At 40.2% G+C, this 13,660-nt stretch overlaps 1 protein-coding gene across 1 annotated transcript in view; it reads right to left on the reverse strand.

Annotated features, from left to right (window-relative positions):
- Positions 1-1,108: 1,108 nt before the first annotated feature.
- Positions 1,109-13,660, reverse strand: part of pdcd6 (programmed cell death 6) — an 80,413-nt gene continuing 67,861 nt past the window's right edge. The window contains exons 3-6 of the mRNA XM_034171119.1: positions 11,517-11,561; positions 10,212-10,370; positions 3,716-3,825; positions 1,109-1,455 (exon numbers count right to left, since the gene is read on the reverse strand). Of these exons, the coding sequence (XP_034027010.1) occupies positions 1,357-1,455; positions 3,716-3,825; positions 10,212-10,370; positions 11,517-11,561 (413 nt within the window). The 3' untranslated portion in view covers positions 1,109-1,356. The remainder of the gene's footprint in view (positions 1,456-3,715; positions 3,826-10,211; positions 10,371-11,516; positions 11,562-13,660) is intronic.

The raw sequence follows: 13,660 nt of genomic DNA on the forward strand, positions 1-13,660 counted from the left end.
TAGGGACGCGACCCTCTCGTTCACCGGAGTGAACTCCAACAATTGGCGAATGAGCTGGGGAGCAATAAGCAATGCGACCCCACCTCTCCGCCTCTCCCCATGGGCGATGCCAGAAAAATGAAGCGTCCAGCCCCTCTCCAGGAGTTGGGAACCAAGGCCAAAGTTGTGCGTGGAGGTGAGCCCGACTATCTCTAGTCGGTATCTCTCAACCTCCCACACAAGCTCAGGCTCCTTCCCCCCTGGCAGTTTTTCACTGAAGGCAATTATGTAATGCAAAACAAGGAAAAAAAAAAAAAAAAAAAACTGCAACACTTTCAGTGTCACGAGAATTAGAGTTAAAAACAAATAATTAATATAATCTCGCAGATTAGACCGTCACCTTTATAATTGGGGTAAGAGTAAGGACCTAACAAAGGTTGGCGCAACAGTGGCTTGAAGTTGGAATTCAATGCTGCCCTAATTTATTTAAAGCTCTTAAACATGGGCCTTTTTTAAAGATACAACAATGTTCATACTGTACAACAGATTATGTGCACCAAAAGACACTGAAGGGTACAATGAAGCATATAAAATGCAAACGCCACATAGAATTGTTCATTTTTAATAAAGAATCCTCATGTTTTTACACATTTTAAGGCATCATGCAGAAAACATAAGACATTAAAGGCATGTACTTATCCTCTACCAAATATTATATGATCATACATTTAAAGAGCTGCTGTTAAAAATAAGTTGATACAAATATGGCATTTAAGCTGGCATATCAGTGAATCTCAAAGCAGAGCATCACCTGCTTTCACAGTATTTGTAAACATGGCTTTGAGCAAAATATGTCAAAACAAAAAGGGAGGGGGGAGCACATGCTTCAACATGGGGGCAGTTCCCTGAACAGCATGCAATGCATCAAATCATATTTATAATACATCATTTTTCTCAATAGAGAACTGTTTTTAAATGGTATCAATTAGAATTAAGACATTTTAAAAAATATTGGCAATAAGAGACTGACATACAGAAAGACAGGTTTTTATAATTTGAATGTACATCCTCCAACCCACAGTCCCCAATAGAGATGTTGCTCTGATTGGCCATTTAATTAACACTACAGGATTTTTTCCCCCCCTCAGCTTAAATCACTCTTGCAAATGCTGTCATCAAAAGGGTCCTCAAACCCCAAATAATTGCACCTCCTTGAGATTCCTTCTATCATATTTAGAAATTTGTGTGCAACCAGTGAGGCTAAAAACTGGGTTAAAAAAATATCTTATAGTGTCCAACATAGCAAACATCCAGGAGGTGCCGAAGGCTTTGGCACAGTTGTGTCCAGTTGTGTGCTTCTACGTTGATCTATGTGCATTATACTATATTGAAGACCATGGATAGATATTGTTCATATGAAACCTGGATCCAGCCATCCTGGTCTGTATCGTACCGCCTAAACACATCAGTCAGTCTCTGTGGAAAGACGAGCAAAATATTAGATGCATACTTGACATAGAAGCTGTCAAACTACCCTTCATTGATATAAAATATTGACAATTGATAAATGATATTCATCCCCATTTTTGAAATGCTGCAATAGCTACAGCACCACTGTCTCCTGGGTGGATTGAAATACATCTGTTGTGAGCAACAAACAAGGACAAATACAGAGAGAATAAGGACCATTCAAACCTACCCATGCATCAACAGTGGGTAGTAATATAACCACTTGATTCGTTTAACCTAAATGCAATTTTACATGCAGATAGTGAGACACCCTCACTAAAATCAGGCAGTAAAAAGTGCTACAGAACATTAACCATTACTCCTAGAGCTACAGTGATTCCTTTTATGAACAGCAAATGGACCGTCTTTTTATAGCACCATCTACTAGCAGATGCTCAAAACATTTTACAATGATATGTCACATTTACACACACACACACACACACACACACACACACACACACACACACACACACACACACACACCAATTTCACTTTGATTTCAGCTCATCAGACTCAAAGGGATGTGTGAAGATTGAGTACTGTTTGTTACTAGTCTACTTCTTGTGTGGTAACTTGGTTTTTGAGAGCTGCAGACTCTAGATTGACTCATCACATGGCACCTTACAGTCCTTTTTTTGTTTGTTTGTTTTTAAGACTGATGCAAATTAAATTCAAGATATTCATTAACTTGGAAATGTTCCTGTTCTGCCTTAAGAAAACTGGCTGTAAAAGTGATGACCTGTATTAACAATCTTGATTAGTTTGTCTAAATACTTATGAGCTCTGAAAATGGAGGGACTCTGTATAAAAATGGTTGTATTACCTCAATGATTAATGCAATATTATTGTTAAAACTCTTGAATTAAAGCTAAAAGGCCACACTACAAGCACATCTTAAATAGGGATGGGTATCAAAAACCGGTTCCTGTTAAGAATCGATAAAAAAATTATTCGATCTACTGACATCAATAGCCTTTTTGCTGAACGATGCCTTTATCGGTTCAACAGTTCACATTATGTACATTATGCTGGAGCGAATGTTTTTAACGTGTGTATCGGGGAAAATGATCATTTTGGGGAACATGATCATTTCTCTTCCTTGATGGAAGCAGTATGTCGCAGTGCTGCTTCGCTGCTTCAAGCTGAAAAGCAGCAGGTCTGTAATTTCTTCATTAACCCCCCCCCCTCAAAGCCACCGAAAGATGTCAATTGTGACTCACCTTTGTGCTGATCAAAGTCATTAACTGGGACTCTTGTCCTGTTGTGGGCAAGAAACAAGAATCGTCCTCCGTTCCTTCCACAACCAGAGTTTTTATTTGTTGCTCATTAAATTTTCGTGGGGCAGCGCACTGAAGTTACTGTCCTTCAGGTAAAGGAAATAATAATAATAATAATTGTTTTGTGGGACTAACTGCACGGCTCCAAATGTTGGAATGATAGATCCTGGTCGGAACTAATAAGTTCAAAGTGAATCGCCATTTTAAATCAAATGACATCTCTTTCCAAACGCTGTACAGACAACAAACTACAACAGACCAAAACCGTTTTTTTCCCCCAAAGTGAGACATCTCTGTTTTTTGTGAATTATAATTGAAAAATTCATTTATAAATTAATTCATCAATGTATACACTGATCTTGTCAAGCAGCCCAGTCGACTGCAAGACCGCAGCTGAGGGCTATAGGGTTAAATATGTCTCAATACCTGAAAGGAAATGTTTTTGACAAAAACTACAGATTTTATTTATTTCTATTTATGTCCAGAGATCAAGGATCCACGGACCATGTACAGATTTTATTTATTTTTATTTATGTCCAGAGATCAAGGACACAGTGGCCAATTTCATATTTATTTACTTTAAGACAATAAAATGTTGTTGACATAGAAAACCTGTAAAGCCTAATTTTAGTACACAGAAAATTCACAGGAGGTATTGATAAGGGACGCAGTGAAGAACCGGAGCGATAAGTGGAATCGATACTGGCATAATCATCGACAAAATCGTATCACTACCAATCACCAACCTGAAATGTTTCATTTCAACTCTATTGCGATACTTTACAGATTCAAAATCGCAAGTTGTGTCACTGTCCCAAGTACTTATGGACCTGACAGCATCTATGTATTTACATTCTACCTAGCTCCAGCCAAACAAGTGCACAGACAGATTACGGTGCACACACACACACACACAATTTTAACATTAATTAATATGAATCTATTACCTGTAGTACAATACAACACTGGATGAAGTCATCAAAGGCCACTTGTCCCTTCCTTTGGCGGTCAAACTTCTCTATCAGTGTACTGTAGAACTGGTCAGATAGACGATAACCTGCAAACAACAATATGACAACAAAAATCCTCAAACATTAAAAAGCATTGTGGTATTTTACATTTAAAGTCACATTCAATATATAGTACTGACCATAGAAAATGTTTGGGTGTCGAGATGAATAGATCTCCTTCCAAACAAAACAAGGACTAAGACGCACTGTAATGCTAAGTAACTTTACTGAGCATATATATCTAATTCACCAGCAATACCAGCCAAGTCATCCAGAGGCACACAGTTTTAACTTATGGTTAAAATTTTAACCAAACTAATTTTGGACATGTTATTTAAGTTAACATCACTTCTGAAGTTTTATAACGTGAAAATATCAGCTATATGTTTTAGTTTTAAAGTACTGCAGCAATTTTGAAGGTTTTACTGTGGACATGCTCTGCTGCCCAGTACATTATGGGTACAGTCACGACAGGAGAAATGCATTTGAGACACTCTGATCAGGCTCCACACAGACAACAGCATTAAACTCTTTGTATATTGTGCCTAAAACTCTTATGAATATATTCTCTGGGTTTATAGACGTTGTTACTTGTTATTGTGTTTGTTTTAAATGTCAGAAGATGCTCAGGCTGCTTTTCCAATATTTTCCTGTTTGCTCTACGGTCTCTACTGCCATCTACTGGCCAGTAGTGTTCATGGCAGTATTCGCCCTAATTTGAGATATCCCATAAATTATAATTCTTTGGGCGCCTGAGAGTTGTTGCAGCCTCTTACTGCAGCTAAAGAAACAAAAGTATACATTTTGGTTGCATAATGTTCATTTACAATTATCGTGGATTTTGTTGTTAAAAAAACTGGTACGCAAAGGATTATGGGTAAGGGGCTGAGCGTCTGGGTGCCAGTAGATGGCAGTGTTCTATGCATTTTGACCCTGGTTACATCAGGCGGTTTTCAAATCACAACTTGACTTAGTTGGCTTTTGCACATGGCAAATTTTTTTTTTTTTTTTTACATATAAATAAAATGGCATATTTCACAAAAGCACATTGAAATACCAACACACACATCACGTCACATTAACGTGTTAGTTTTTACATAGAATGAATGAGTCAACCAATCGGTGTTAGTGGAGGCTCATTTACCCATAATCCCTTTTGTATCTGTCTGTGTTTGTTACAAAACTTCAGAATTAGTGCATTATTTAAAATTAAAAGATGTGTTATATTTTAACTTTGTACAAATGACAGAATTGTTATTTATTTATAATAGTTATTTTATTCGTATTAATTTTATTTGGTAAATGGACTGCATTTATATAGGGCTTTTCCATCTGCATCAGACGCTCAAAGCGCTTTACAATTATGCCTCACATTCTCCCCGATGTCAGGGTGCTGCCATACAAGGCGCTCACTACACACTGGGAGCAATAGGGATTAAAGACCTTGCCCAAGGGCCCTTAGTGATTTTCCAGTCAGGCGGGGATTTGAACCGAGGATCTTCTGGTCTCAAGCCCAACACCTTAACCACTAGACCATCACCTCCCCCTATTTATAAATCACAAACCATAAGTCAGCACTGCTTTATTTTCCAAGACCTCCGCCTCACGGCGACACTGCTATTGAGTAGAGAGTTAAGCTTCGCTGCTCCTCTCAACTGTTTCACTGCTGCACGTTATGTAGTAAACAGGACCTTCCAGCAGTGGGCAGGGCGCACAAAGACAGAAATGCTGACTCATTGTTTGGGTCTGTGGTCGTCTTTGATGCTACCAGAAGTGATCGTCGTGTTAAAACTCAAAATCAGCTAGTTAGCAGTTGTAAGTGTACTGGAGACAATACTGAAAGTTATCGGTTAGCTGTAGCTTCCGATAAATTTTTGGGTGGTTTATCAGTTTAGCTTTATAAAAGATAACTTTTCAGTTAGTTGATTATCTGTTACTGAAGCTAACTTTTTGGTTAGCTGTGCCCACCACTGCATGCATACATACACACACACACACACACACACACACACACTTAAATAAAATATACATACATACACTTAAATAAAATAGGTAGCTGACATTTTTCAAGGGTGGCAATAAATTATGCAAAGTTATTATGACTTGCATTGGCGTGCGAGTCCAGAATGGTTTTAGAACCTTAGACCTCAACAGTTTTTAGAAGTCAACCCTTTTTTTCCTGTTAGTTAACGTAATTTTTTAATGTTAATTTACTGTCTTAATGTATAAATTGTTTAAGTTCTTATCATATACACACACTATCATTATTATTACTTCTATTTTGTCATTTGATTTTTAAATGGACCACAATGGAAATAAGTGTTTTTGTGTCAGTGTTAACTGTGACAACAGATAAACCAGTCAAACGTTCAGCTACAGATAACTGACTTACGACTTTAGCTTGGTTTTGTTGGCTCTAACAACCTGCAAAACAGACCTATAGAGTTAACATTTTGTTTTAGCATAAACAAGGTTCTCAAAAAGGTTCAGCAAGCCAAGATCAGATGATCAAGATATACATAAATAATTAAATCAACAAATTAACTTAAAATAGTATACATTCAACATACACATTTCACAGTACAGTAAGTATTAAATTAATAGGAAATGTTAAGATGTAAAAATACACATAGAAAATAAAATAATAATAATGTGGTTTATGCATTTACTCTGTCTTGGCCTCCTGCTCCTCCATCTCCTCGAGATGATGCTTGTTGTCTTTGCATAATCTGTCAGTTTCGTTTATTGGATTTGTGTATATGCTACAACTGGAAAAACCATGTATGATTTTAGGGTTTACAAACATTTTTAAACACTAGCCTGTTTGTTTTTTAGCCAATTTAAAGTTAGTGGAGCTACATTTAGTGGATGCTAATTGGTTCACTAATGGTTGTAGAGAAGCTTGAATCTTCGACTGGACTGGGTTGCTTGACGCGAGGACGTTTCGCTTCAAATCGCAGAAGCTTCCTCAGCTAAAATTCTTGCTCTGGAAGTCTGACTTCTGTCTGACTCTTGTAGAGAAGAATAAAACAGAAGCCAACAAAAGCTGGAGTGGGTTCTGTTTTATTCTTCTCTACTTATGTCCCGGCTCCACTGCATAATGTCCGTCTTGAGTCCAAGTTGGTTAGTGGCGTATTTTCGGTGGCTGTTCGTGACCAATTTCCCACTGAGGGAGTAGATTTTATCATGGGAAATGACATTGCAGGTGGAAAAGTCTACGCGGTTCCTGAAGTTGTCAGCCAGCCTATTCCAGGATCTGAAAACAATGAGTTGGCCACAAATCACCCTGGCGTGTTTCCAGGCAAAGAGAACACCGGAAGGTGATGTTGGTTTAGGTGACTCTGTGCTCGCCCCTGTTTTGTATGGGGATGGTTCGCCATCTTCTGGCCAAGATGAGAAGGACAAAAAGAGTAATGTGCACATTGGGGAGTTCTGGACAGGCTCGTTTATGTCCCCTCCACTAACACGGGAAGCTCTTATTGAAGCTCAAAAAGCTGATTCTACTTTAATGAAATGTTTTTCTGTTTTAGAGAGCTCAACAGATAACAACCCCTACTTCCTGGATCAGGGAGTGTTGATGTGTAAGTGGGTTCCTTGGTCAGAGACCAGTGATGATTCCAATGGTTGGTGTGTGGTGTTCCAGATTGTGGTCCCTAAATGTTATTGACCTCATGTGCTATCTCTAGCCCATGAACATTGGTGGTCTGGTCATCTTGGTGTGACTAAAACTTATAATCGTGATCTACAGCATTTCTTTTGGCCCGGTCTGAAAACTGATGTGGCTCATTTTTGTAAATCCTGTAGCACCTGCCAGATTGTGGGAAAACCAAACCAGGTGGTACCGCCGGCACCACTTCGTCCTGTGCCTGCTGTTGGTGAGCCTTTTGAGCATGTAATTGTGGATTGAGTTGGCCCCTTACCAAAAACCAAATCTGGTAACCAATTTCTGTTGACCATGATGTGTGTTACCACTCGTTTTCCTGAAGCTGTTCCTCTATGAAGAATCACTGCTTCCTCTATCATAAAAGCACTTATTAATTTTTTTACTACATTTGGTCTCCCAAAGATTGTTCAGACTGACCAAGGAACAAACTTTTTGTACATTTGAGGAGACCTTACAGTCATTTGGTGTAACTCACTCCGTGTCCAGTGCTTATCATCCAGAGTCACAAGGTCCATCCAAAGATGGCACCAAACTCTCAAGTCTATGTTGAGCAAGTTTTGTTTTGAGACTGGCAAAGATTGGGATGAGGGCCTTCCCTTTATGTTGTTTGCTATTAGGGATGCCACTCAAGAATCCACTGGTTTTAGTCCAGCCGAGCTTGTGTTCGGTCATAACCTTCGTGGCCCCTTGAAAACGCTCAAGGAAAAATTTTTGTCCAGGAAAATACCAAAGGGGGACGTGTCAGAATTTGTCTTTAGGACTAAGGAACGGTTACAGCGGGCTGTTAAACTAGCTAAAGAAGCACTTTCTTCTTCCCAAGGCGACATGAAGGAGCGTTTTGATAAAAAGGCTGTGGTTCAACATTTCCAGCCCGGTGATAGAGTGTTGGTGCTGCTTCCTACGTCTGGTCCTGCTCTCTCATTTCATTTTGCGGGACCTTATGTCATTGAGAGAAAGGTATCAGATACGAATTATCTTGTTCTTACTCCTGAGAGGAGGAGGAAAACCCGTCTATGTCATGTAAATATGTTAAAGCCTTTTTATGTGCGGGATGAGAAACCAGCGCAGTCCTTACTGGCTGTGTCTTGTCTTTCTCCTATGTTCTCAGATGTGCCGCTCGAGGGAGACTTGGAAGAGCCTAGTGTGGCTCAGCCATGTGGTCAGCTGTCCAACTCTGAGTTTATGTCCAGTATAGGTGTCAATCTGTCATATCTCAGTGAGGATCAATTTTGTGATATCTTGGCTCTGCTACAGTCTTACCCTTCTTTATTTGGTGACATTCCTTCTCGCACTACTGTACTTGAGCATGACACAGATGTTGGTTCCACTGCTCCTATTAAACATCATGCATATCGTTGCCCTCTGATGAAACGTGAGGCCATAAAGAAGGAGGTCCAATATCTTTTGGACAATGGCCTTGCAAAGCCCAGTCGTAGCCCTTGGAGCTCCCCTTGCCTCCTTGCACCAAAGTCTGATGGGACCCCACGCTTTTGTACGGATTTTCGGAAAGTTAATGCAGTCACGGTACCAGATTCTTTTCCCCTACCCCGTATGGAGGACTGTATAGACCGTATTGGTCCGGCAGTACACATCACGAAGTTAGATCTGTTAAAGGGCTACTGGCAAGTTCCACTCACAGCTAGAGCCTCGGAGATCTCTGCCTTTGTGACGCCTGATCATTTCTTGCAGTATACAGTGATGGCGTTTGGCATGAGAAATGCCCCAGGTACTTTCCAGCGGCTTATGCATTTAGTGTTAAGTGATGTAGCTCACTGTAATGTGTATTTGGACGATATTGTTGTCTATTCAGATACTTGGGCTGAGCACATTCGTACCCTACATGAGGTTTTTGAGCGTTTGTCTCAAGCTAACTTGACGCTAAAGCTGGCTAAATGTGATTTTGGCAGGGCTACCGTGTCTTATCTTGGGAAAATAGTCGGTCATGGACAGGTACGGCCTGTAAATGCAGAAGTTGAGGCTATACTTTCCTACACAACTCCTACTACTCGTCGAGAGTTGCACTGATTTTTGGGCCTTGTCGGTTACTACCGGTGTTTTTGCAACAATTTCTCTGTGCTAGTTGCCCCTCTCACTGCTCTTTGTAGCCCGTCCGTACCATTCGCTTGGACCGGAGAATGTGAAAAGGCTTTTCTGGCAGCTAAGTCACTTCTGTGTAGTGCCCCGGTTCTTTTAGCCCCAGATTGCTCTAAACCTTTCAGTTCAGAAGTTGATGCTAGTGCCATTGGTGCTGGTGCTGTGCTTGTACAGGAGGACGAGGCTGGAGTTCCTCATCCAGTCTCATATTTTTCTACCAGATTTAAAAAGCACTAACTCCATTATTCAACAATTGAAAAGGAGACATTGGCTATGCTCCTAGCCCTTCAGCATTTTAATGTGTATGTTGGTTCTACTAATGTTCCAGTTTCTGTGTCAACAGACCACAACCCTCTTGTTTTTTTTAGCCCAGATGTACAATCAGAAACAACGGCTGATGCGGTGGGCCCTCCTGGCTCAGAGCTACAACCTGCGCATCGTACACAAGAAGGGGAAGGATAACATCGTTCTTTTCTCTTTTTTTTGTATTTGTCAGTTGCGTTGCCAGTGCCCTAGACTGTGGCACGTAACAGACGGGCTACCAAAAATGCACAGACATCTATTGAAAAGTTGTCACAACCTGTTAACCCAGAAAAGAAGCACAATCTTAGCAACAGCCAGGAAGCCCTCCACCACAACAATCACACAAATATCAAAGTATACTTGGCTCCTCACCAAATCCAGTCAGCGCCTGCTTCAGCTCATTCTTATCAATGAAGCCAGAGTTGTCCCTGTCGTAGGTCCTGAAGATGTTCTGCCAGTCTGTGATGTACTTCCACACGCCAGCAAACTCGTTGAAATTCACCCCACCTTTATTTTCCCTATCAAACATGGCTGAAGCAGAGAGGAAGTGACAGTGAGGACATACACTCACAATACAGCACGACAAGTCGACAACTGGCTTCTTGCTTCTGTTTGTGCATCCTGCCTACTCCAAACAAAAATTTTTCAACTGAGAACTAAGAATGAGGTGCACCAGGGGTTCAAATTGTGTTCAATTTGTTTAAAAAAAAAAAAAAAATCCATTTCTACCAACAGAAATCAAATTCAAATACCGTACTCTATACAGTGGTCCCTCGTTTATCGCGGGAGTTACGTTCTAAAAATAACCCGCGATAAGCAAAATCCGCAAATTAGTCAGCGTTATTTTTTGCAATTATTATAGATGTTCTAAGGCTGTAAAACCCCTCACTACACACTTTATACACTTCTCTCAAACAGGATTAACATTTTCTCAGTTTTCTCTCCTGTGTAAACACTTTTTTCTTCTGGGCGAGAAGATTATAAACAGACACACGCAGAACTCTCCCTTCGCTCACTGCCTCCAGAGGTACGGATGCGGGACCCGCAAAGAATCCAAGTCCTCTCTCGGTGGACACGGAGCTCTACGGCTGCAGTCAACATCCACATCAAAACAGCGAGCGCGGTCTCTGGACATGTTGCCAGATTTGGTGCAGCTCCGCACAGCAGACAGGAGGGCGGTGTGAGTGGCCCGCTGCTGCGTTTACCGAGCCCACAGACTCAGTAAGTGCATCGGAGGCAGTGAGAGCAATCACAATGATGCCGACCGGTGCTGTGACCGGCCCGCCTAATAAGGACGCAGAACACAATGTGCTGTTAAAAAAATAAAAATAAATAAATAAATAAAAGCATGCAAAATTGCACTAAAAAAATCTGCGAAACTGCAAGGCCGTGAAAGGTGAACCGCGTTATAGCGAGGGACCACTGTAAATGAAAATGCTTATAACAGCCAGGAACGCCTGGTATATTTGCTTTTCCATTTTATTGCCAATGCTTGTATGTGCTCCAGTTATTTGTGGCTACAGAATTTCAGAAGACCAGCAATTACATAAGTGAATGCACTTATGCCCAACCACAACTAAATCAACTTATTCAGTTGTGGAGAGGTAACAAACATCTACTTGCACAGAGCGAATACAAAAGGCAGTTGTAGAAAAAGTAGCACCAGCAGTGACTTACATATTATAGACCGCACCGTCACTGGGTTGAAAGGAGTCCATGTACCTAATAGACAAAAGAATGTTAATATATCAGGAGCAAGTTCTCACTGCTGCCAAGTTCACTTCAAGACACTTAAATAAGTTTATAGTACTTTATATTTAAAAGTTTCAGTAATTTAATACACAATGATCACATCAGCTCTTAATCCAGCTATTCCAAAAATTAATGCCAGGGCACATTTTGAAATCTGAATCTTCTGGGTCCAATAAAAAAAAAGCCTTAATTGCAATATTTTATAGATATGCAAGACCTGTGTTTACCAAAACATATTCAAGATATGGTTATATAATCAACATGGGCTTAAAGTACAGACTCTCATGGGCCTTATTTGGTAGGGGATGGGGGGACATGTCCCCCCCCCCCCCTTCTGACATATATGTGTGTATTTGAAACATGCTATGTCAGTCTTATGTGCAAACCATGTCAGTCTTATGTGCAAAACCATGTCAGAATAGTATCTTTGTTTCTGCAAGTTTGTATTTTTAGCAGCACTGACTTGTTTACAACACCTGTTTCTTGTTTGTCACATTCAGAATTTTCTGGGACTGCATTTGCTCAGATTTGAAATCAAAAATAGTTGCTTGTAGGGACTAGGTCTACACATAAGTATCAATGGACCATATGCTAATTTACTAAATTCTGAAAGTTAGAAAAGGAAATCAGAAAAACTATCTGGGACCTCAGAAAGCCCATCTGCAATTATTGCTTGATCTCCAAAATCAGTCTATGCAAGCAAAATTATGTTCAGTATGAGTGTTGTCATTAGTGCCACTTTGAAAATTAAATTCATGATAAGTAATTTATCCTAAACTTATGATCTGTTGTTTTTTCAAACTTATGCAAAAACAAATCTTTAGGAAAAAATACAGTATGCGATATTTAATAATTATTAAGAGCCTGTTCTTTCATATTTCTGAATACATTTTATCATATTGCAGTTTTTTTTAATGAAAACTCAACCTATCATTCTTTTTGAGTTCTACACATGTGGTGATACCTTATTTACACCAGGATGTTAATAAAATCAATGCTGGCTATTCTCAGAATAAAGTACTCGTACTTATATCTACAGTTTCAAATTACATAAGTCAAATGGTGTCCACTTTATGGTCTTCTCAAAACATTAAAATTACTGTTCTGGATGCTCAGAATGCATCTGAGCTAATCTAGAAACCGTTGGCTTCTGGGGGCCTAAAGCGGCCCCCAGACCCCCCGCCTGTGGGTTTCAGCCCTGCGGGCCTAGCACTTTGTCTCCCCCAATTTCTAGTTCTAAATTGCGCCCTTGCAGACTCATCTTTAATTTAGTTGATGATTTTTACGGTCAAAGCAGCCTTGCGAGTGCCGTTGCCAAGAAAAGCCTCTAATGCCTGACAATTTTGTTTACTTTCGGGTTGGTCCATCTGCTACAAACATGGCTGAGTCTGCCGCAGCAGAGAAGGGCACACATCCTCTGCGACCGTAAACATCTCCAATGGATTAGTCCAGTCCCACAACACCAGCTCCCGCCGCAAGTGTCTCCTTCCTTCCTCCTCCATCAAGTGGTACACGATAGCTGCCTTTTTTTTAAGTAAGACACTGAAGTTTTGTCGACTAAAATAAGATTAGTCTCCTCTGTACCAGGCTAACGCGAAACTTTAACCAACTAAGCACATTGTGCAATGACTACCGTAAAGATGAGTCGGCTAAGTGAGTTTAGTCCTCTAAACAAGATTAGACTGTTTTATGAAACCGGGCCCTGAAGTTGATTCCAAGTGTGCCATTTGCATTTGGAAGGTGTTGCACTGAACCCACAACATGTGGTCAAAGGACCACTCAATGTAAGTGAAACATACCATCCTTCAGCTGAAAAAGAAGAAATCAATCAGAGAGATAGCAGAAATGATAGGAGTGGTCAAATGAACAGTTTGGTACATTTGGAGGAAGGGGGGCACACTGGTCAGCTCAACTGAAAAACCTTTCCAATGTGAAACAAAAAAAAAAAATCCCTTCACAGCATTTACCCAAGTGAAGAACACTCTCCAGGAAGTAGGTGTATCAATGTCCAAGTCTACCATAAAAAGAAGACTTCATGAGAGCAAATACAGAGGGTTCACCACAAGGTC

This window comes from Thalassophryne amazonica, chromosome 1 (assembly GCF_902500255.1).
Source record: "Thalassophryne amazonica chromosome 1, fThaAma1.1, whole genome shotgun sequence".
NCBI classification, from domain to species: domain Eukaryota; kingdom Metazoa; phylum Chordata; class Actinopteri; order Batrachoidiformes; family Batrachoididae; genus Thalassophryne; species Thalassophryne amazonica.